The sequence below is a fragment of the Pleurodeles waltl genome, chromosome 10, assembly GCF_031143425.1.
Source record: "Pleurodeles waltl isolate 20211129_DDA chromosome 10, aPleWal1.hap1.20221129, whole genome shotgun sequence".
Taxonomy (NCBI): domain Eukaryota; kingdom Metazoa; phylum Chordata; class Amphibia; order Caudata; family Salamandridae; genus Pleurodeles; species Pleurodeles waltl.
This window is the reverse complement of record NC_090449.1, coordinates 3,852,522-3,876,020: the sequence shown is the minus strand read 5'-3', so window position 1 is coordinate 3,876,020 and position 23,499 is coordinate 3,852,522. Positions and strand designations below refer to the sequence as shown.

General features: G+C 50.7%; 1 protein-coding gene across 1 annotated transcript in view; it reads left to right on the top strand.

Moving 5' to 3' along the window:
* Positions 1-23,499, top strand: part of CCDC22 (coiled-coil domain containing 22) — a 147,257-nt gene that overhangs the window by 40,215 nt on the left and 83,543 nt on the right. The window contains exons 6-11 of the mRNA XM_069209306.1: positions 1,301-1,385; positions 1,968-2,137; positions 6,972-7,178; positions 7,906-7,977; positions 14,802-14,921; positions 22,832-22,951. Coding sequence (XP_069065407.1) covers positions 1,301-1,385; positions 1,968-2,137; positions 6,972-7,178; positions 7,906-7,977; positions 14,802-14,921; positions 22,832-22,951 — 774 coding nt within the window. The remainder of the gene's footprint in view (positions 1-1,300; positions 1,386-1,967; positions 2,138-6,971; positions 7,179-7,905; positions 7,978-14,801; positions 14,922-22,831; positions 22,952-23,499) is intronic.

Sequence of the window (23,499 nt, the reverse complement as noted above, 5' to 3'; positions counted from 1 at the left end):
GAGTGCGCTGTATGTGCCCACGTATGCAAGGTGGTGAAGATCAGGGCTGTCGCCATGGTACTCACCTCTGCTGAGAAAAGGGATGTTGCCCTGTGCATCATGGTGAACTGAAGATGTAATCACCCTGTGTGCCCCTATGTGTGACTCTCCTATGCTAGAACGTGACCGTGGCAAAGGGAGAGGACCGTCACCCTTACAGAAGCGTGCACCCATAAAGAAGTTGCAGGTTGTGACCTGCGGAGAAAGAGCATTGATTCAGCCACCTAACCCATAATACCCGAGACCTGTCACCAGTCTCTGGGATATTTACTGTAGAACTGGAAGGGCACTATGGAGCTCTGCAGCCTCAATCCCAGCATCCAGCCTTCTGCTCACAGACAGGCCACCAGCATGTACACAAACTCTCCAGACCACCACTTCAGTGGGAGCGGGTAAGACTGGGTGCCATGCCTCTGTGGGAACTTGTTCTGTCTGAAGCTGTATGGCTTAGGGACTCTTTGACTTTCCAAAGGCCCTGGTGGAGCTTCTAAGACTGGAACAGGCTGAGTTTGAGTGTCCCCTTGCGTGAATGGGGAATAACCGCAATACTTGGCTGGGGAGATGGAACTCAAGAGCTCACCCCGGTAGCACTAGCATACCTGCTGGAAGAATACACTGTGTGTTATTTTAGCATGCTGTATTTCACTTTGTGTTCATATATAAATACTGCTCTTACATAAAAGCAATAATCTGACCGGACACTCCTTTATTGGGGTTACTGGATGTATTTTGAGTCTTGAGCCTGTGTCCACCCTACACCTACCTTGTCCCCAAGAAGACTTGCACTGCTCAGCCCGTGCTACGACAGAGTCAGGTGCTGAAGGGGTACTTGGCCCAGTTGCTCAGAGCTCACAGTATGTCGGGTCTTGGGACATCATGAGTAACAGACATCAACTACCAAGGTTGGGCTCAGAAGCTCCTGCTTGTCCTGCATGGGGTTCTGACAGTTGTCTTTTGTGCTGTGCCCAAGGATAAGTAAGCAGATGATTGGTACAGTAGCATGGAAAGCTTGATGAGAAGTTTAAAAATAATTTTTAAAAGGAGCAAGTTGTTTTTGAGAAGTGTTACTAGATGTTCGTGGGTGAAGAAAGTCTTGAGCTGTCATGCATTTCATGAATGTACCCATGATGCAGAAGTCGGATTAAAAGTCAGTGTTGTTGAGCGAGTGATTTGTGAACATTCTTGTCGGGTTGAATGGGTGAGACTGTCTGAGATCTACCGGATCAGAACTGCACCTTCCACTTGTCCGTTTCTGTTTTAGGGTTCATGGAGAATGCTGCGCTTCCATGTCCAGCCGCTGGTCCTTGTGGGTGAAAAAGACGCAGCTGGTCAAAAGATCTGTCCAGGTACCATAGACTGGCTCTGATTACTCTCCTCTCTTGTGCGCATGCTTCTGTGCCATCCCTGCTGTGCTGGTGTCTTGGGCAGAGAAGCCCTTGAACTGGTAGAGCCAACCAAGATCGAACCCTCTGTGATCCAATGCAAGATGCTTGTAATCCTCAATAACTTGGTAACCCTGCTACCCAAACAGTTTTCTCAGGTGACTCCAGTTGCTTGGTGTGCTGAAATTGCTGGACACACATGCAGCCAAAAATGAGCAATAGCCAGGAGAATTTGATTGAGTAAATCATATTTAATTTGTTACTTTTGGTTTCTTAATGGACCATCAGGGTCCCATAGTGTCATGTCTTGTCCAAACCCTGGAGCTCCAGTGCTGGCTGGTAACAATACTCAAAGAACAGAATTATCGGTCCCAGTACTGGAGTGGACTAAGTTCCCAGTTAGATGGTCACTGCGTTATTTCTTTCCCTGCTGGATGTACTGACTTGTCTGAGGCACAACAAAGCAGTATCTAAAATGGACATTTGGTTGACCTCACTTAAGTAGCCCCCTTAACTTTTCCACTGTCATTTCTCGCCCTCCCTCAGAGTTACAAGAGTATTACCAGAAGTACCTGCTGCCTGTGTGTGAACAGCCTACCCACCCGGCCTTCTTAGCGGCGTCCTTACTGGAGAGGAACATGGCCGATCTGAGTGGTGTCCAGGAGTGGGAGAGCGAGTGGAAGAGCCAGGGCCTTGCGTCGCGTCTCTCTGCTGAGGTATGGAGCACAAAGGTCTGCATGCCACCTCCTTTGGTAATCACTCTTTTCAACTGACCATAGAAACACCTCAAATTATTGGATAATTTTGGATGAAAAAAAAAACGCCATAAAATATACCATTGAAAAATGTAAAGTAACTAACACACACCACACATGTTCCTTAAAGACTAATCGCTCATGCTCAATACAAGCTTCCAGCTGGGTTTTTAAGGGATTATAAAACAGTAGAGTGGCAATGGGCATTAAATAAATCACTAGCCCATGATAGGGCCAAATATAGAAGACTACAGATGACGTGTCTTTTGTTTTAAATCCTGTTCCCAAAATGTTTACAGTCTGATCAGCAGGAGTCACTGCAAATCTAAAATGTGCCTCCTAGGTCTATGACATGCAAAGCGTCTGTCTCAAGAGAAGTGCTCAGTGTTTGTGATCAGACGAGGAACTGTTTGCATTTTCACCTGATTAGTGAGTTTTTTTTCTTTAAACTTTGGGGATCTGGGTCCCGCTGTGGCTGACCTGTGAAATCAAGTCTTTCCAGGCCAGGGGATGTTGCACATTTTTCTCCCATCTATCTTTAAGAAAAATGCCACAGGACATTGTGTCAAATAGCACACACTGGACAATTTGGGCTTTCTGATGTGTAACCCAGCGGGGGCTCATCCGTTGGTTGTAGCTTTGTGTATGTTTGATTTAACACCCTAAATGGCAAGGGTGTGCCCCAACATAGGTCCCTTATTCACTGTGCTGCTGGAATCCAGCTGTACCTGACTGATGAGCCCTAATGAGGGCGAACCTTATCTAGGAGTGCTTATGTTCAGAGAGGACCTGGCAGCTCGGGCTGGACTGTTCCTACTAGAGCAGGGTCAAGGTTGATCCACGTATGGCTGGGTCCACACTGAAGTGTGTGGTGAGCAAAAGAACGATGGGTTGCAATGCTACCCGAGCGATTGCCAGTGGTTAGTGTTATTGTAAGCATCCTCCCATCACCTTTTGTGTGTTTGATCCTCATCAAAAGTCACGCACACTGAATTGTTAGGTTTTATGTTAGTACCTTTTTTGTGCAAAATATGCAATTCTTCACAAAATGGCAATGCATCATCAGACTGATAAGAATAGATAATGTACACTGTTAAAATCGGCTCATCAGAGTACAGCAGACATGCTAGGAGAGGGCATTAAAATACATCGCTTAACCTGTCCTAATGCGGCTGCTAAAATGCACTCCTAGAAGTTGCATAGAATAGGCTTTGCTGAAAGTGAACGATAAAGTTCATGGAGATGGATCTGTTGTTCTAAAAATGACATGAAATAAGTCCAACTGCTTTTACAAGTTGTTTATTGCTGTTTGTATTTTGAGTGCTTTGTGTGTTAGATCTATTGATCTTATTAGTTTCCCTATGAAGGCATTTGGTTGTGTTGAAAAACAAAATGTACCTCCTTCACGGTGTGCAAAGAAAGCATCCCGAAGGAATGACTCTGCCATTGCTGTGTGCAAAGATAGCATCTTGAAGGAATGACGCTGCCATCGCGGTGTGCAAAGATAGCATCCCGAAGGAACGACAATGCCATCGCGGTGTGCAAAAATAGCATCCCGAAGGAACGACGCTGCCATTGCGGTGTGCAAAGATAGCATCCCGAAGGAACGACGCTGCCATCGCGGTGTGCAAAGATAGCATCCCGAAGGAACGACGCTGCCATTGCAGTGTGCAAAGATAGCATCCCGAAGGAATGACGCTGCCATCGCGGTGTGCAAAGATAGATAGCATCCTGAAGGAATGACGCTGCCATCGCGGTGTGCAAAGATAGCATCCTGAAGGAATGACGCTGCCATCGCGGTGTGCAAAGATAGATAGCATCCTGAAGGAACGACGCTGCCATCGCGGTGTGCAAAGATAGATAGCATCCTGAAGGAACGACGCTGCCATCGCGGTGTGCACAGATAGCATGCTGAAGGAATGACGCTGCCATCTCGGTGTGCAAAGATAGCATCCTGAAGGAATGACGCTGCCATCACGGTGTGCAAAGATAGCATGCTGAAGGAATGACAGAAATACTTGCTGTGAATATCACTCAGCCCAGGACAAAAGCAGATAATGGTTCAGGGATTTCCTGTATGATTGCAAAGGGCCTCATTACGACTTTAGCGGTCCTAAAAGTCGACCTCCAAAGCCGTGGAGAGGACGCCACCGTCATACCTGTGGCGTACTTACCGCCTGAGCGTATTACAGTGCTCCCACCGAGCAGACCATTGGGAACATTGCAATATGCGTTCCCGCTGGGCTGATCCGAGCGTTAACAGTGCTAGGATATTGGCCTCGGCTCGTTTAAGGGGGCTGAGGCCAATACCCAAGCACCCCAGCACCCTCGGAATGCGCACTGTCTGCCATGGGCAGTGCAGGGGGCCCCCCTGTGGCCCCCGGCACTGGCTTTCCACCAGCCGTTTCGTGGCAGGGTCCCCACAATGAAAAGTCTGGCAGAAAGTGAGGTTGTAATCAGCCAGGCGTTGCGGAGTTCAACGCCGCCCTGGCTGGTTACAACTCCGACCACAGTCACTCTGCCGGGAACTATATGTCTAGCAGGAATGACAGACTCCTTGTGGGTCCACCCACCAAGGTTGTAATGTGGCGGTCCGACCTCCTGGTTGCAGTGATCCAACTGCCACTGTGAACACCAGCCTCGTAATAAGGCCCAAATTCTGATTGGTGGTGCTGTTTGTGGAATTCCGTGACACCTTCAAATTATTTCAAGTGATTATACAGCAAGCAAAATCTTAAAGATGTTTGTTTTGTTAATGCCTCTAGATTGGAATCAATATACTACTGGTTCGTCTGAAAATAGGATTCCATGAGTGTTTGTATGGTGAAGCTTTAATAGATCTCTTAAACAAGAGGACCCCTGAGGTTTTCCCTAATGACTCTTTTACCGACTGGTGCTGCAATTTGCAGAAGATCATGTTTTGAAGGTAGAGTGCCATCTTGGAGGAAGCTATTCTATTAATTTCATCATAAGAGCGATGCTAATTGGATACAGCGTTCCTTGTCGGCTCCTGATATAGCAGACCTCTCAAGGAGTTTGCTTTCGCGAAAGCACAGTCACAGGAGTAGTTTATTTTTCTGATCCAGTGGGCACCTCGATTGATCGGAGACTTAATTCAAGTCTAATCCTTGTGTGTGGGGTAGGGCTTCGTAGGGCGAATAAAGAGCGAGCATTTTGAATAAACATTGTACTTATTTTATTATCTCCTTAGCCCAGAAGAGGAATCAGTTTAGCCTTAAAGGCTCTACTAGTTGGTCTAACAGCATGTCCCCTGTATACAAGCCTTCTTTATAGTGAGCTTAAATGCTGTGCGGCTGTTGGGAGCTCGTCCCCAGGTGGAAACCCAGATAGAGAAATGAACCTACTGACTCCACCATATTGTCTCCTAACTTCCATGTAAACTTATGTAGAGGTGCCCCAAACGAAATGATTGGCGTTTAGCAGGTGTTAGAAAATAGATCATTGATCACTGAGTACTGTGAGCTGGCGTTGTCATCTTGTTGGAGTCTGAGAGCTGATCACTAGGTCGTCTGCATATGCCAGGTAGCTGACTGGACACTTTCCCAGTTTTGATGGCGAGAATTATGATTGTTGAATGTAATTGCCCTAGTCAGAAATGTATAGTGAAAACCGAGATGAAGATGGAGCCAGTCCGCAGGCCTGCTTTAGCCCATTTTTTATGTTAATTTTAGGGGCAGACATGTTGCTTCTTGACAGCTTGATCTGCACCCATGAGTTGGTGCTTGGAGATTTTATCAGGTGTAACAGATTGGAGTCAAACCCAGTGTTGGGAGCTGTATCCATAAACGGTTGTGATCTGTTTTGTCAAATGCAGAAGAATAATCCGCAAAGCAAACATATAGTGATGTTTTTAGATTGAAAGCTTTTACAATGAGGAGACTCAGTGTGACTATGTTGTCTAAGTAACACCAGGAAGAAGGGGAGGGTCCGAAAGCGCTGTTTCAATTCCCATAGGATTCTTTGCTTTTCTGTACTGAAAAAATGGTTGAAATGAATTACCGCAAACTGGGCAAGAACTAGAACTTTAGTCAAGGGATGTGCTTTTCTTGGGTTGGTCTAAATGGATTCAGTAGATTCCTAGAAATGAGTGACTACAACATTGGAAGAAAATATTGCAGCTGCCGTTACAGAATGCAAAAAGGTACAGTCAGTGCCTGGGTCAGTTGGTATGAGTTGCACACCTCACTTTGATCTGACTGACCTCCATGAGTCCTTATATTTCCGAGGTACAAGCATGCTCTGGCTGTGTACAAATGTGCCCTTTACTTGGAGTTCTTCCTCTTCTGGTACATTTTTCTCTTTCCTTCTCCCTGTTTATCTGTTCTTAATTTTTTTCCTATCTCCGTCTCTGTATACTCTTGCATGTGTCATGTATACATGCTTCTCTCTTCTTCGATTTCAAAATCCCTTCCCACGTCCAATTCTGTGACTCACCATCTTCTGTGCTTTTATTGATGGTCTTTGCTGAATTTTCTTTCCCTGTCTCTTTTTGCATATCCGGCACATGGTGGGTTCAGTTCCCTCTGTGCCTGTCTGTCTGTCAGTCAGTCAGTCTGTGTCTCCACGTCTCTAGTTCTCTCTGTACCTGTCTGTCAATCTCTGTGTCTACACATCGCTAGTTCTCTCTGTACCCGTCTGTCAATCTGTGTCTACACGTCTCTAATTCTTTGTACCTGTCAGTCTCTGTATCTGCCTGTCTCTCTCTCATCATGGGTGTGTCTTTACCTCTCGCTGCTGCCATCTCTTTCTGCTGCTCAGGCTCTCTTTTTTGTAGGAGTACCGTTTGCGGAAGCGCCAGCGGCTGCAGAAGCGGGTGCAGGAGCAGCTCCGTCAGTGCTCTCAGCGCCTAGCTGAGGCCCAGCACACTCCAGGCACCTCCCTTGACCTCGCAGGCATGCTGAAGTCCTTTGTAGCTGGTGGCGAAGATGCCCTAACCAAGGGGTCTCGCTTTACTCACACGGAGAAGTTCACATTTAAGCCGGTAAGTAGACATCTCTGATTGAAAAGCTTTCTTGAGACTGAGTGGTACTTGAACTAGGAGGAAACTGTCTCCTTGTGTGGGGCTGTGGCGATGTGGGACTGTGGCGCTGTAGGACTGTGGCGCTCTGGGACTGTGCAGCGTGGTACTGTGGTGCTGTGGGGCTGTGGCACTCTGGGACTGTGCAGCGTGGTACTGTGGCGCTGTGGCGCTCTGGGACTGTGCAGCGTGGTACTGTGGTGCTGAGGGGCTGTGGCGCTCTGGGACTGTGCAGCGTGGTACTGTGGTGCTGTGGGGCTGTGGGGCTGTGGCACTCTGGGACTGTGCAGCGTGGTACTGTGGCGCTGTGGGGCTGTGGCGCTCTGGGACTGTGCAGCGTGGTACTGTGGTGCTGAGGGGCTGTGGCGCTCTGGGACTGTGCAGCGTGGTACTGTGGGGCTGTGGGGCTGTGGCACTCTGGGACTGTGCAGCGTGGTACTGTGGCGCTGTGGGGCTGTGGCGCTCTGGGACTGTGCAGCGTGGTACTGTGGTGCTGAGGGGCTGTGGCGCTCTGGGACTGTGCAGCGTGGCGCTCCAATTTCCGGAGCTGACGGTTCTGAGATTGTGCTCATTCATTACGTTTAAGGGTGTATAAGGTGGGATTAATGTTTGTTACACTTGTGCTTTCTCTGGTTCTGGGAGGGTGCTTGCTTTGTGACTCCTAAAAGTGTACCCTGTGTGTGTTGGGCAGGAAGCGGAGAGACTTGCCAGTCAGCTGCAGGCGTCGGCAGAAAGCCAGCCATCAAGCAAGAAGAATGAACAGGTAACATGGCCCTACTTTTTACTCAACACAAGAAAGTGCTGAGAGTGGTGTAAAGTGGGGGCTTCAGGGCCCAGAGAGGGCGGGGGAGTGTGGTGTGGATGGCTGGTTGTGCGCAGGAGTGCTGGTGATTCTAAACTGAGAAGAGCATGTGAACAAGAAATGCTGCGCCGCTCTCTCCTTTTCGTTTCTTACCTGCCTTGCACCCAAGCCTTGTTCCAAACAGTGTGAGGTTGGGTGCGTCTCCGTTGCCCATGCGAAGATGGACTGGGGACAAGGTTATAACAGTTCATGGTTCCAGTCCTTTTCACCTGTAACCTTGTGCAGATCCTTTCGTGGTTCTCTTGGTAAAGGTCCCTCTTTTCCCAATGTCAGAGGCCACCTGAATGCCTCGGTGAACGGAGTGTGTGCCTGTTTTGTGTGTGGGCGTGCTCTCCATTGGAAGGCCAAGCCACTGTGTGCTGGAATAACTGTGTGCATGGTTGTACAACACGATCATTTTCCTGCAGACTGTCTTTTTCTTTATAGTCGTATTTCCATCCTGTGCACAGGGTTCCGTTCCCTGAAACCAGTCACCTGCCCCAAGTATTACCCCAACCTCATTTTTCTGTACTGTGGCCTTTTGGGTTCCATCTGATGTGATTCCACATTGAAGACTTTGCTTGTTGTAACTGGCTTGACCTTGTCATCTTTGCTCCAGAGGAGAACGAAAACAAGACCGTGCAGGAATTTTTCCAGAGCCGAAGAAAAACCTAAAATTTGAGAAAACAAAGCACATTCGTTGGCAGAGCCTTCCTGCATGTGATAATTTCTGCGCACCTAGAAGCTGGTCAATCGCCTGGACATTTAGAGGATTCTTCCTATGAGTGCAGGTAAACCTCTGCAGGTAGGTGCGTCAGCGTATGACCTGTGGGAGATAAGCTGGACTGCACATTGAGGAGCTCGATGCCCTCTTCTGGCTGAAGATCTACCTGGAGGATATCAGCGTGAGGAGCTAGAGATGCTTCAGTTCATTGAACTCTTGAGTGTACTGTCCATGACTCAACCTGTCCCTGCTCTTACCCAGCCCCCAGATGGATGCTCACACCACTGCCTTGGACTCTGGAGCCGGCCATCACCATTCAGAAATCATTTTATTTTTCTTTCTCACAGTTAATGGTATGGTGATCTCTTACCCTAAGGGTCCCTTTACCAGTGCTAACTGGTGAGGTAGAGGGTGCCCTCTGGACACTGATTTCTCCTGCTACTGGGTAATCTAGCCAGACAAGCTTTCTACCTCCAGGAGACTGTCTCAGGATGCTGGCTCACTATGTCTGCAGCCCCCACTCAAGATGGATCTTTAACTGGTCTGGAGCTTGGGTATCGGGTCCCTGAACACCAAGACTCTTGGTACCCTAAGAAGTACTGCAGGGACTCTGCTGAAGTGACCGCTTGTTCTTTGGGTCGAAGAAAACTATGGGATATAATTGGAAACCAGCAGCCTGGTTGCCCAGTGTTGGAGCCAGAAAGCATTGAAATGGAGGAGCCAACATCATGCAGAGATTTCTTTCTTCATTGTATTATTTCTGTCTGAATTACTATGTGTTAAATGGCATGTGTGGCAGTAGATACACATGCTCTGCATACTTCTGCCATCTAGTGTTGGGTCCGGATGTGTACAAGTTGTTTTTTCCTCAAAGAAGTCGTCAGAGTCAGGAGGTGAAGTGACCCCTCTCGGTGATACTGTGCATGGGTATCGTTTCTTTCCGCCATCAGGTTCGGATTTGTTCTTCAGTTCTCCGGTTCAAGACCGTATTGGGCCTTTCACTTCCATACTTTGCTGTATTGTTTTCGATTGCGTGTAGTTCAGAAACTGCGAACTTGGGATGCAAACCACAATACATCGGGTCGACGAATTTCGTTCCCGGCCTTCGAGCCTCTTCTTTTTCTCACACTTCGTTATCAAACAGAAATGTGCTGCTGATGGAACGGGCACCTTTTATTTTATTTTTTTGCCCTAGGTGTCATGCCATATACCACCCACACGCAGACCTCAACTCGGTGTGTAACCTTTGTTTATCACCAGATCACAACGAGGAGAACTTTGAGGCCTGTCAATCGTTTTGGTCAAAGAAAACGCTGCTGAATCGTCTGCCGCATCAGAAAGAAATTCAGCGAAAAGAACTCGAGCAGACACCGTACATCTTCGGGCTCCAGGACATCAAGCCGCAGGAGGAAGTCCATGAAGCTTCTGCGGCAGAAGAGGAGACCATATCCATTTCAGACTCCGGATCTGAGTCATAGACTGAGGCGGGTGTGCAGAGACAGCAGATACCATCGGCGCAGCACACAGGGAGTACAAAGGCCCATATAACAAAGAAGCATTCAGATTGGGCAGAGATTAAGGCTACCGGTCCACCACTGCCATCAGGCCCTGCTTAGCAACGAATAATTGCCAAGTATTCCCCGCCTTCTGGCTCGGCACCGGAGGCGAAGCCTAGAGACTTTGCCCACATACTGGCCTCAAAAGTTTCAGTATCGACCCATCCTAGGCTGCCTTTGGCTCTGACATCATCATCATTGAGCATTTTGGCACCGAAACTAAAACCTTCTTAGTCATCAAAAGTTTCACCATGCGGATCAAAACCATCTGTTTTGGTTGCCGGAGTCTATTTTACAGATTATGGCGGAGAAGTTTGATCAGAAATAAAAAACTATAGATATTCAATCAAATACTGATCAGATTGATGAAAAATCTCATCATTTTAAGCCCCAAACTTCTTTTGAGGAGGCTATTGCTATCCAGCCACCTCCACCGAACAAGAAGAAAAAGGACATCGCCACCTGTCCAGTACCTCCACCTTTACCACTCTCTCCTCCACCTTCTTCACCACACCACTCGCAGGCAGAAGATTTAATAGAGGAAACTTCATTAGGATCGCCAAACTCCTATGTAGAAGTTCAGGGGAGGGACGATTACACACCGCAGCCACCATTAGACCCTTGGGACACGCATATAATATCGACCCACCCAGGAACACAGATCCAGATTAATATCTGACAAAACCATCTCCAGCAGATGACGCCACATCATTCAATGAGTTGGGAGCCAGGGCGGCTGCACACCACCAGGTCCTGTTACACAAAGACCCCTACATGACAGTTTCTTATTTGAAAACTTTCTTCTACCACTAAGGCATCCCAATATCTGCCACGTTAACGGGGATGACACAACATGTGGGTGAACTTTTTAAAGACCATGTTCACTCTCGAATAATTACACCCAGGGTTGGCAAAAAATGTAAACCAGCCCCATCAGATCCTGTCCTGGTTATATGTAGGGGCACATTTCTCCAGATTCCTTAGTAGTTTACTTCTGGGCCAAGGAGTCAAAGCTCATTGACGCTTCAGGTAAAAGGGGGGGGGGTTCAAGCCGCCGACCACTGGAGGATTGCCAACACAAGCACTATCGGCAAGATATGGTAGCGCCCACTGGGGTGAGATGAAAGATCTTATTCAGCATCTCCCAGAAGAGTTTAAAAAGAAGGGAGGGCAAGTTAATCTCTAACAGTCCTATTAAATGTGCTCTTGATGCAGCAGATACAGCTGCCAGGGGACGGCGTGTTAACACTAGTGTGTCATCACGCCGTCACGCATGGTTGCATATATTGGGTTTTAAACCTGAAGTTCAACAAACGCTTCTAAATTCCCCTCTTGATCAGGAACACCTTTTTGGTCCATAAGTGGGCCAAGCTCTGGTAAAAATGAAAAAAGGTGCTAATGTTGCAAAGTCTATGGGGGCCCACAAACTCCTGGAAACCGAGGCTCCTTTTGTGAACCAACATTCAAACAAAGCAATAGGCGCGCAACATCAGAATCCTCTACATCTTTCAGACAGCAACACTCACCATCACCTCCAAGAGGTTTTTATAGAGGATCCTATAGAGGAAACTATTCCAAACGTCAAGGAAGAGGTGTCTCCAGTCGCACCACCCCTTCTACCTCAAAACTGTGACTCTTCTCATTCCCCCCGATCACACAACACCTGTCGGGGGCGCCTACAGCACTTTTTCCCTAACTGCAAAACATAACCGACCAGTGGATGTTGGGTATTATCCAACATTGTTATTGCCTGGAGCTGATAACCACACCTCCGAGCATAGCACAGAGAAAGCACAAACTCTCTCTATACATCTGCAATTGTTAAATCAAGAGGTACAGGCTCTCCTTTACAAACGAGCAATAGAATTGGTTCCCAATCATCGTGAGGGAAAATTAGTTTATTCTCTACTTTCTCATTCCCAAAAAAGATGGGTCCCTACGTCCAATTCTAGATCTCAGACCACTAAATCAATACATACTATCAGAGCATTTTCATATACCTGCACCCTGCCCTCTGGGCTTGGAGGGCCTACTATAGGGGTGACTGAGTGACCTGGTGCAGTGACCCGTAGAGGAAACGGGTGCATGCACCGGTTTAATGCAGGCTGCAATGAGTACATTGCAAAGGGTTCTGCAGGCCTGGCACTGCTTTGCAACATCTTATCTCGTGCCCATTTTGGAAATTCAAAGGTTTTCTGGATACTTATTTTTCACTCTTTATATTTCACCAAATGAATTGCTGTTTACCCGGTATAGAATGAAAACCCATTGGAAGGTGCAGCTCATTTATTGACTCTGGGTACCTAGGGTTCTTGATAAACCTATAAGCCCTATTTATCCCCGCAACAAGAAGAGTCCAGCTGACGTAAAGGGTATATTGCTTTCACAAATCTAACATCGCAGGAAAAAGTTACACAGTAAAACATGGAGAAAAATGGCTGGGATTTTTTCAGCTTAATTTCAGTATTTTTTAATTTCACCTGTTATTTTCTGTAGGAAAACCTTGTAGGATCTACACAAATGACCCCTTGCTAAATTCAGAATTTTGTCTACGTTTTAGAAATGTTTAGGTCTCCGGGATCCAGCATTGGTTTCATACTCGTTTCTGTCACTAACTGTAAGGAGGCTAAAATCACCAAAAAAATGTAAAAATTGGATATGTCACAGTAAATGCCAAAATCGTGTTGAAAAATATGGGTTTCTGATTCAAGTCTGCCTGTTCCTGAAAGCTGGGAAGATGATGATTTTAGCACTGCAAACCCTTTGTTGATGCCATTTTCAGGGGAAAAATCACAAGCCTTCTTCTGCAGCACTTTTTTCTCCATTTAAAAAAATAAAATTAGCTGTATTTTGGCTAATTTCTTGGTCTTCTTCAGGTGAACCCACAAACTCTGGGTACCACTAGAATCCCTAGGATGTTGGGAAAAAAAGGACGCAAATTTGGCATCGGTGGTCATGTGGACAAGAGGTTATGAGGGCCTAAGCGCGAACTGCCCCAAATAGCCAAAAAAGGCCTGGCACCTGAGGGGAAAAGGCCTGGCAGCGAAGGGGTTAAAGAAAACTGTGTACATTGTTGATTCCATTCAAAGTTCTAAATATTACTATGCGAAGTGCCTTTCATTTAATGTACTTACCTGCTAAATGCATATTGTGCTTCTAGAGAATAACCAAAGTTATTTTTCTATATAAAATCCTATTGGTCTGGAGTTAAGTCATCGAGTGTGTGTTTTCACTTATTGCTTGTGTGTGTACAACAATTGCTTAACCCTACCCTTTGATAAGCCTACTGCTCGACCACACTTCCACAAAATAGAGCATTAGAATTATCTAATTTTGTCTCTGTCAAGCCTCTGGGGAACCCCCGAACTCTGTGCACAGTATATCTCATTGTGATATAGTGTATACAGAGCCAGCTTCCTACACACAGCAACAAGCAAATGTTGGACAAGCTATATTCACACTCCATTCTCACTTGACTGCGGAAAAACAATCTAACAATGCAGTCAATGCCCATGTGCAGTATCACCGAAAGGAGGGGTAACTTTACCTCGTGACCCTTGAAGACTTCTTCATAGAAAAACAACTTGTACACATCCAGACCCAACAGTAGATGCCAGGAGTATGCAGAGCATGTGAATCTAGAGCACTGTGTGACCCAAACAGATGCTTACAGGGTAAGTAACATAGGGCCTGACTACAACTTTGGAGGAGGGTGTTAATCTGTCCTAAATGTGACGGATATACCACCAGCCGTATTACGAGTCCATTGTATCCTATGGAACATGTAATACGGTGGACAGGATATCCGTCACATTTGGGACGGATTAACACCCTCCTCCAAAGTTGTAATGAGGCCTATAATCTTTACTAACAAAGTAAAAATACTAAGAAAACCATCGAGCACAGAATCCTCAAAGCTGACCTGAGCGAAGTTCTGATCTCCCCTCCCTTTAATTTTTTTTTCATTTTCTTTGAGTGTCATATGTTAAGTTATCCCTTGTGTTTAGCTGTAAGTGAAAGCCCCATTCTTCTTTGGAAGTATAGTTTTGGCTGGAAGTTTAGTGTACAGGATTATTTCCAGTGTCACGCTGTATCTGAATCCCAAATCTTTTCCTGGGCCTGGTGTGACCCTTCACTGCTCCATGTCACTGCCCAGATAGCTGTCCAGAGCGAGGGATCCGAGTATTGAGTTTGAGTGCACCGGTGTCGCAGCCCCGTGGTAAACGACAGTACTAGACGGGAGAACCAGTAACTCCTCCAAAGCCCAAACCTCTCCTTTTACTGTCAGATGTAAAGTACGAGCCGTAGGACACTGAATATGTGAGAGTCATTTCATAGGTAGTGAGAGAGAGTGTTATGTGAAAGAGGCATCCCGAAGCCCGGACGGTTGAGTCTGCGAGCTCTGCTGCTTCAGACTGTGACCCATTGATCGATGACTTTCTGTCCACCCTCTCTGGCTTCTGTAGGACATCCTGGCCGAGCAGCAGCAGGAGATGGAGACTCTACAGCAGCAGCTGGACGGTCTCACAGCGAAGATTGAAGAAGTGGGGGCAGACATACGGAAGCTCAACCTCAGCATGGCGCAGGTGAGAGAAGCAGAGGGTCCAGACTGGTGACTGGCATAGATTGGCGCAGGTGAGAGAAGCAGAGGGTCCAGACTGGTGTCTGGCATAGACTGGCGCAGGTGAGAGGGGGGTCCAGACTGGTGTCTGGCATAGACTGGCGCAGGTGAGAGAAGCAGAGGGTCCAGACTGGTGTCTGGCATAGACTGGCGCAGGTGAGAGGGAGGTCCAGACCGGTGACTGACATAGACTGGCACAGGTGAGAGAAGCAGAGGGTCCAGACTGGTGTCTGGCATAGACTGGCGCAGGTGAGAGAAGCAGAGGGTCCAGACCGGTGACTGGCATAGACTGGCGCAGGTGAGAGGGGGGTCCAGACCGGTGACTGGCATAGACTGGCGCAGGTGAGAGAAGCAGAGGGTCCAGACTGGTGTCTGGCATAGACTGGCGCAGGTGAGAGAAGCAGAGGGTCCAGACTGGTGTCTGGCATAGACTGGCGCAGGTGAGAGGGAGGTCCAGACCGGTGACTGGCATAGATTGGCGCAGGTGAGAGGGAGGTCCAGACCGGTGACTGGCATAGATTGGCGCAGGTGAGAGGGAGGTCCAGACCGGTGACTGGCATAGACTGGCGCAGGTGAGAGAAGCAGAGGGTCCAGACTGGTGTCTGGCATAGACTGGCGCAGGTGAGAGGGGGGTCCAGACCGGTGACTGGCATAGACTGGCGCAGGTGAGAGAAGCAGAGGGTCCAGACTGGTGTCTTGCATAGACTGGCGCAGGTGAGAGAAGCAGAGGGTCCAGACTGGTGTCTGGCATAGACTGGCGCAGGTGAGAGAAGCAGAGGGTCCAGACTGGTGTCTGGCATAGACTGGCGCAGGTGAGAGAAGCAGAGGGTCCAGACTGGTGTCTTGCATAGACTGGCGCAGGTGAGAGGGGGGTCCAGACCGGTGACTGGCATAGACTGGCGCAGGTGAGAGGGGGGTCCAGACCGGTGACTGGCATAGACTGGCGCAGGTGAGAGGGGGGTCCAGACTGGTGTCTGGCATAGACTGGCGCAGGTGAGAGAAGCAGAGGGTCCAGACTGGTGTCTTGCATAGACTGGCGCAGGTGAGAGAAGCAGAGGGTCCAGACCGGTGACTGGCATAGACTGGCGCAGGTGAGAGGGGGGTCCAGACCGGTGACTGGCATAGACTGGCGCAGGTGAGAGAAGCAGAGGGTCCAGACTGGTGTCTGGCATAGACTGGCGCAGGTGAGAGAAGCAGAGGGTCCAGACTGGTGTCTGGCATAGACTGGCGCAGGTGAGAGGGAGGTCCAGACCGGTGACTGGCATAGATTGGCGCAGGTGAGAGGGAGGTCCAGACCGGTGACTGGCATAGATTGGCGCAGGTGAGAGGGAGGTCCAGACCGGTGACTGGCATAGACTGGCGCAGGTGAGAGAAGCAGAGGGTCCAGACTGGTGTCTGGCATAGACTGGCGCAGGTGAGAGGGGGGTCCAGACCGGTGACTGGCATAGACTGGCGCAGGTGAGAGAAGCAGAGGGTCCAGACTGGTGTCTTGCATAGACTGGCGCAGGTGAGAGAAGCAGAGGGTCCAGACTGGTGTCTGGCATAGACTGGCGCAGGTGAGAGAAGCAGAGGGTCCAGACTGGTGTCTGGCATAGACTGGCGCAGGTGAGAGAAGCAGAGGGTCCAGACTGGTGTCTTGCATAGACTGGCGCAGGTGAGAGGGGGGTCCAGACCGGTGACTGGCATAGACTGGCGCAGGTGAGAGGGGGGTCCAGACCGGTGACTGGCATAGACTGGCGCAGGTGAGAGGGGGGTCCAGACTGGTGTCTGGCATAGACTGGCGCAGGTGAGAGAAGCAGAGGGTCCAGACTGGTGTCTTGCATAGACTGGCGCAGGTGAGAGAAGCAGAGGGTCCAGACCGGTGACTGGCATAGACTGGCGCAGGTGAGAAGGGGGTCCAGACCGGTGACTGGCATAGACTGGCGCAGGTGAGAGGGGGGTCCAGACCGGTGACTGGCATAGACTGGCGCAGGTGAGAGGGAGGTCCAGACCGGTGACTGGCATAGATTGGCGCAGGTGAGAGAAGCAGAGGGTCCAGACCGGTGACTAGCATAGACTGGCGCAGGTGAGAGGGAGGTCCAGACCGGTGACTGGCATAGATTGGCGCACGTGAGAGAAGCAGAGGGTCCAGACCGGTGACTAGCATAGACTGGCGCAGGTGAGAGGGGGGTCCAGACCGGTGACTGGCATAGATTGGCGCAGGTGAGAGAAGCAGAGGGTCCAGACCGGTGACTAGCATAGACTGGCGCAGGTGAGAGGGGGGTCCAGACCGGTGACTGGCATAGACTGGCGCAGGTGAGAGAAGCAGAGGGTCCAGACTGGTGACTGGCATAGACTGGCACAGGTGAGTGGAGGGTCCAGACTGGTGTCTTGCATAGACTGGCACAGGTGAGAGGAGGGTCCAGACTGGTGTCTTGCATAGACTGGCGCAGGTGAGAGGAGGGCCCAGACTGGTGTCTTGCATGGACTGGCGCAGGTGAGAGGAGGGTCCAGACTGGTGTCTTGCATGGACTGGCGCAGGTGAGAGAAGCAGAGGGTCCAGACTGGTGTCTTGCATAGACTGGCGCAGGTGAGAGAAGCAGAGGGTCCAGACCGGTGACTGGCATAGACTGGCGCAGGTGAGAGGGGGGTCCAGACCGGTGACTGGCATAGACTGGCGCAGGTGAGAGGGGGGTCCAGACCGGTGACTGGCATAGACTGGCGCAGGTGAGAGGGAGGTCCAGACCGGTGACTGGCATAGATTGGCGCAGGTGAGAGAAGCAGAGGGTCCAGACCGGTGACTAGCATAGACTGGCGCAGGTGAGAGGGAGGTCCAGACCGGTGACTGGCATAGATTGGCGCACGTGAGAGAAGCAGAGGGTCCAGACCGGTGACTAGCATAGACTGGCGCAGGTGAGAGGGGGGTCCAGACCGGTGACTGGCATAGATTGGCGCAGGTGAGAGAAGCAGAGGGTCCAGACCGGTGACTAGCATAGACTGGCGCAGGTGAGAGGGGGGTCCAGACCGGTGACTGGCATAGACTGGCGCAGGTGAGAGAAGCAGAGGGTCCAGACTGGTGACTGGCATAGACTGGCACAGGTGAGTGGAGGGTCCAGACTGGTGTCTTGCATAGACTGGCACAGGTGAGAGGAGGGTCCAGACTGGTGTCTTGCATAGACTGGCGCAGGTGAGAGGAGGGCCCAGACTGGTGTCTTGCATGGACTGGCGCAGGTGAGAGGAGGGTCCAGACTGGTGTCTTGCATGGACTGGCGCAGGTGAGTGGAGGGTCCAGACTGGTGTCTTGCATGGACTGGCGCAGGTGAGTGGAGGGTCCAGACTGGTTTCTTGCATGGACTGGCACAGGTGAGTGGAGGGTCCAGACTGGTGTCTTGCATAGACTGGCACAGGTGAGAGGAGGGTCCAGACTGGTGTCTTGCATAGACTGGCGCAGGTGAGAGGAGGGTCCAGACTGGTGTCTTGCATAGACTGGCACAGGTGATTGGAGGGTCCAGACTGGCACAGCTGAGAGGAGGGTCGAGACTGGTGTCTTGCATAGACTGGCACAGGTGATTGGAGGGTCCAGACTGGTGTCTTGCATAGACTGGCACAGGTAATTGGAGGGTCCAGACTGGCACAGCTGAGAGGAGGGTCGAGACTGGTGTCTTGCATAGACTGGCACAGGTGAGAGGAGAGTCCAGACTGGTGACTGACATAGACTGGCACAGGTGAGTTGAGGGTCCAGACTGGTGTCTTGCATAGACTGGCGCAGGTGAGAGGAGGGTCCAGACTGGTGTCTTGCATAGACTGGCGCAGGTGAGTGGAGGGTCCAGACTGGTGTCTTGCATAGACTGGCGCAGGTAAGAGGAGGGTCCAGACGGGTGACTGACATAGACTGGCGCAGGAGAGAGGAGGGTCCAGACTGGTGTCTTGCATAGACTGGCACAGGTGAGAGGAGAGTCCAGACTGGTGACTGACATAGACTGGCACAGGTGAGTTGAGGGTCCAGACTGGTGTCTTGCATAGACTGGCGCAGGAGAGAGGAGGGTCCAGACTGGTGTCTTGCATAGACTGGCGCAGGTGAGAGGAGGGTCCAGACTGGTGTCTTGCATAGACTGGCACAGGTCAGAGGAGGGTCCAGATTGGTGTCTTGCATAGACTGGCACAGGTGAGAGGAGGGTCCAGACTGGTGTCTTGCATAGACTGGCGCAGGGGAGTGGAGGGTCCGGACTGGTATCTTGCATAGACTGGCACAGGTGAGAGGAGGGTCCAGACTGGTGACTGGCATAGATTGGCGCAGGTGAGAGAAGCAGAGGGTCCAGACCGGTGACTAGCATAGACTGGCGCAGGTGAGAGGGGGGTCCAGACCGGTGACTGGCATAGACTGGCGCAGGTGAGAGAAGCAGAGGGTCCAGACTGGTGACTGGCATAGACTGGCACAGGTGAGAGGAGGGTCCAGACTGGTGTCTTGCATAGACTGGCGCAGGTGAGTGGAGGGTCCAGACTGGTGTCTTGCATAGACTGGCACAGGTGAGAGGAGGGTCCAGACTGGTGTCTTGCATAGACTGGCGCAGGTGAGAGGAGGGCCCAGACTGGTGTCTTGCATAGACTGGCGCAGGTGAGAGGAGGGTCCAGACTGGTGTCTTGCATGGACTGGCGCAGGTGAGTGGAGGGTCCAGACTGGTGTCTTGCATGGACTGGCACAGGTGAGTGGAGGGTCCAGACTGGTGTCTTGCATGGACTGGCACAGGTGAGAGGAGGGTCCAGACTGGTGCCTTGCATAGACGGGCACAGGTGAGTGCAGGGTCCAGACTGGTGTCTTGCATAGACTGGCACAGGTGAGAGGAGGGTCCAGACTGGTGTCTTGCATAGACTGGCGCATGTGAGAGGAGGGTCCAGACTGGTGTCTTGCATAGACTGGCACAGGTGATTGGAGGGTCCAGACTGGCACAGCTGAGAGGAGGGTTGAGACTGGTGTCTTGCATAGACTGGCACAGGTGATTGGAGGGTCCAGACTGGTGTCTTGCATAGACTGGCACAGGTAATTGGAGGGTCCAGACTGGCACAGCTGAGAGGAGGGTCGAGACTGGTGTCTTGCATAGACTGGCACAGGTGAGTGGAGGGTCCAGACTGGTGTCTTGCATAGACTGGCGCAGGTGAGTGGAGGGTCCAGACTGGTGTCTTGCATAGACTGGCGCAGGTGAGTGGAGGGTCCAGACTGGTGTCTTGCATAGACTGGCACAGGTGAGAGGAGAGTCCAGACTGGTGACTGACATAGACTGGCACAGGTGAGTTGAGGGTCCAGACTGGTGTCTTGCATAGACTGGCGCAGGTGAGTGGAGGGTCCAGACTGGTGTCTTGCATAGACTGGCGCAGGTGAGTGGAGGGTCCAGACTGGTGTTTTGCATAGACTGGCACAGGTGAGAGGAGGGTCCAGACTGGTGACTGACATAGACTGGCGCAGGAGAGAGGAGGGTCCAGACTGGTGTCTTGCATAGACTGGCACAGGTGAGTGGAGGGTCCAGACTGGTCTCTTGAATAGTCTGGCACAGGTGAGTGGAGGGTCCAGACTGGTGTCTTGCATAGACTGGCGCAGGTGAGTGGAGGGTCCAGACTGGTGTCTTGCATAGACTGGCACAGGTGAGAGGAGAGTCCAGACTGGTGACTGACATAATCAAATCAAATCATTAACATTTATAAAGCGCGCTACTCACATGTGCGGGTCTCAAGGCGCTAGGGGAAAAAGGAGGGGTTATCGCTGCTCGAACAGCCAGGTCTTTAGGAGTCTCCGGAAAGCGGAGTGGTCCTGGGTGGTCCTGAGGCTGGTGGGAAGGGAGTTCCAGGTCTTGGCCGCCAGGAAGGAGAAAGATCTCCCACCCGCCGTGGAGCGGCGGATGCGAGGGACAGCAGCGAGTGCGAGGCCAGAGGAGCGGAGGAGGCGGGTGGGGACGTAGAAGCTGAGGCGTCTGTTGAGGTATTCCGGTCCCTTGTCGTGGAGGGCTTTGTGTGCGTGGGTGAGAAGTCGGAAGGTGATCCTTTTGCTGACTGGGAGCCAGTGCAGGTGTCTCAGGTGTGCGGAGATGTGACTGCTGCGGGGTATGTCGAGGATGAGGCGGGCTGAGGCGTTTTGAATGCGTTGCAGGCGATTTTGGAGTTTGGCTGTGGTCCCGGCGTAGAGGGTGTTGCCGTAGTCCAGGCGGCTCGTGACGAGGGCGTGGGTCACGGTTTTTCTGGTGTCGGCGGGGATCCAGCGGAAGATCTTGCGGAGCATGCGGAGGGTGAGGAAGCAGGCGGAGGACACGGCGTTGACTTGCTTGGTCATGGTGAGAAGAGGGTCCAAGATGAAGCCGAGGTTGCGGGCGTGGTCTGTGGGGGTCGGTGCGGTGCCGAGGGCCGTGGGCCACCAGGAGTCGTCCCAGGCGGACGGGGTGTTGCCGAGGATGAGGACTTCCGTTTTTTCAGAGTTCAGCTTTAGGCGGCTGAGCCTCATCCAATCTGCGACGTCCTTCATACCCTCTTGTAGGTTGGTCTTGGCGCTGGCGGGGTCCTTGGTGAGGGAGAGTATAAGTTGGGTGTCGTCGCGTAGGAGGTGATGATGATGTCGTGCTTGCGTACGATGTTGGCGAGGGGGCTTATGTAGACATTGAAGAGTGTCGGGCTGAGTGATGAGCCTTGGGGTACGCCGCAGATGATCTCGGTGTGTCGGTAGTCTGGCACAGGTGAGTTGAAGGTCCAGACTGGTGTCTTGCATAGACTGGCGCAGGTGAGAGGAGGGTCCAGACTGGTGTCTTGCATAGACTGGCGCAGGTGAGTGGAGGGTCCAGACTGGTGTCTTGCATAGACTGGCGCAGGTGAGAGGAGGGTCCAGACTGGTGTCTTGCATAGACTGGCGCAGGTAAGAGGAGGGTCCAGACTGGTGACTGACATAGACTGGCGCAGGAGAGAGGAGGGTCCAGACTGGTGTCTTGCATAGACTGGCACAGGTGAGTGGAGGGTCCAGACTGGTGTCTTGTGTAGACTGGCACAGGTGAGAGGAGGGTCCAGACCGGTGTCTTGCATAGACTCGCACAGGTGAGTGGAGGGTCCAGACTGGTGTCTTGCATAGACTGGCACAGGTGAGAGGAGGGTCCAGACTGGTGTCTTGCATAGATTGGCGCAGGTGAGTGGAGGGTCCAGACTGGTGTCTTGCATAGATTGGCGCAGGTGAGTGGAGGGTCCAGACTGGTGTCTTGCATAGACTGGCGCAGGTGATTGGAGGGTCCAGACTGGTGTCTTGCATAGACTGGCACAGGTGAGTGGAGGGTCCAGACTGGTGTCTTGCATAGACTGGCATGCATGGACACTTCCTAGAAGGGCAGTGTGGATCCAGTATGAATTGTCACATTTATTCTACTAGTGAGAGGCCAGGGAGCAAAGGGGAGCTGAGGAGTAACTAGTATTGAAAAATAAATGGTGTGTATGGTGCTCAGTGCGAGGTCAGGGAGTGAAGGGGAACTGAGGGATGATGAACATGGAGTGTGGAATTGGGAGCATAGCCCTGTTGTAAGAGAAGATGTGAGGCATGCGAGTAGAAGGGGATGTATGTAGTCACTCTGGGAGTGACAACAAGTATCCCGCTGTCCGAACCTGCAATGAGAGAGGCAGACGGTGCCAGAGGGGTGAGGTGGGCCAGAGGAGTGACTGACATTGAGGGAGGAATGGCACGTAGGATCTCTGAGAGCAGGTGGAAGGGGTGGGTGGTGAGAGACATCAAGTAAGACTTGACAACATGTAGGGCTGGGGTGTGGAGATGGGCAGGCATTGAGGCGGGAGCATGTATGTTTAAGCATGTAGTCTGTACTTGTTTGGAAGAGAGAGAGACTGCCACTTTCATGCTCTTCTGATTTTGCTTCCTTGAAGGTGGATGATGAGATGAAACAAACACAGCTGGGCTCGGAAGAGAAGGACAGTGTGCTGAAAATTAAAAAGCAAGCTCTGGACTTGCTACCGGATGCCGAAAACAACCTCGCTAAATTACAAGTATGTATCTCGAAACAGCCTCTAGCAGCGTTTGCAAACCACATGCAATATTCCCCAGTTTTAGGTACCAACTTAAACGTGACTGCTAAAAGACTGTCTGAAAGGCTGCTTTTTAGAACTGGATCATTTAAATTGTGTTAACTATATAAAAAAATAATTTGTTTAAATGGAGTAACTGGTAGCGGTGTAACTGTGTCCGTGGGTCAGAATGAGGCACAGCATTCAGGAATTATATTGGCCCCTGGTTTCTCCTTTTTTCTGACCACATTCACCAGTGTTTTTCTCTTAGTGAAGTCTGTCTGGAAAGAATCGTGGCAGCTCATTGATTACCCTGTGCCACATTTACCCCGTTTTTTGCAACTTGAAATCCTAATTACAGTTATTGGAATTGACCTCACTATTGTTTCTTGGACGGGGCTTCACATCAGCTCATCCTGCAGGTCAACAGATGACCCGAGTCCTAACTGCTGTCAAAAGAAAGGTCTTATTGTGAATTAAAGGTTCGGTCAACTTCAAAATCTTCCTCACATTGTATGATAATATCCCAA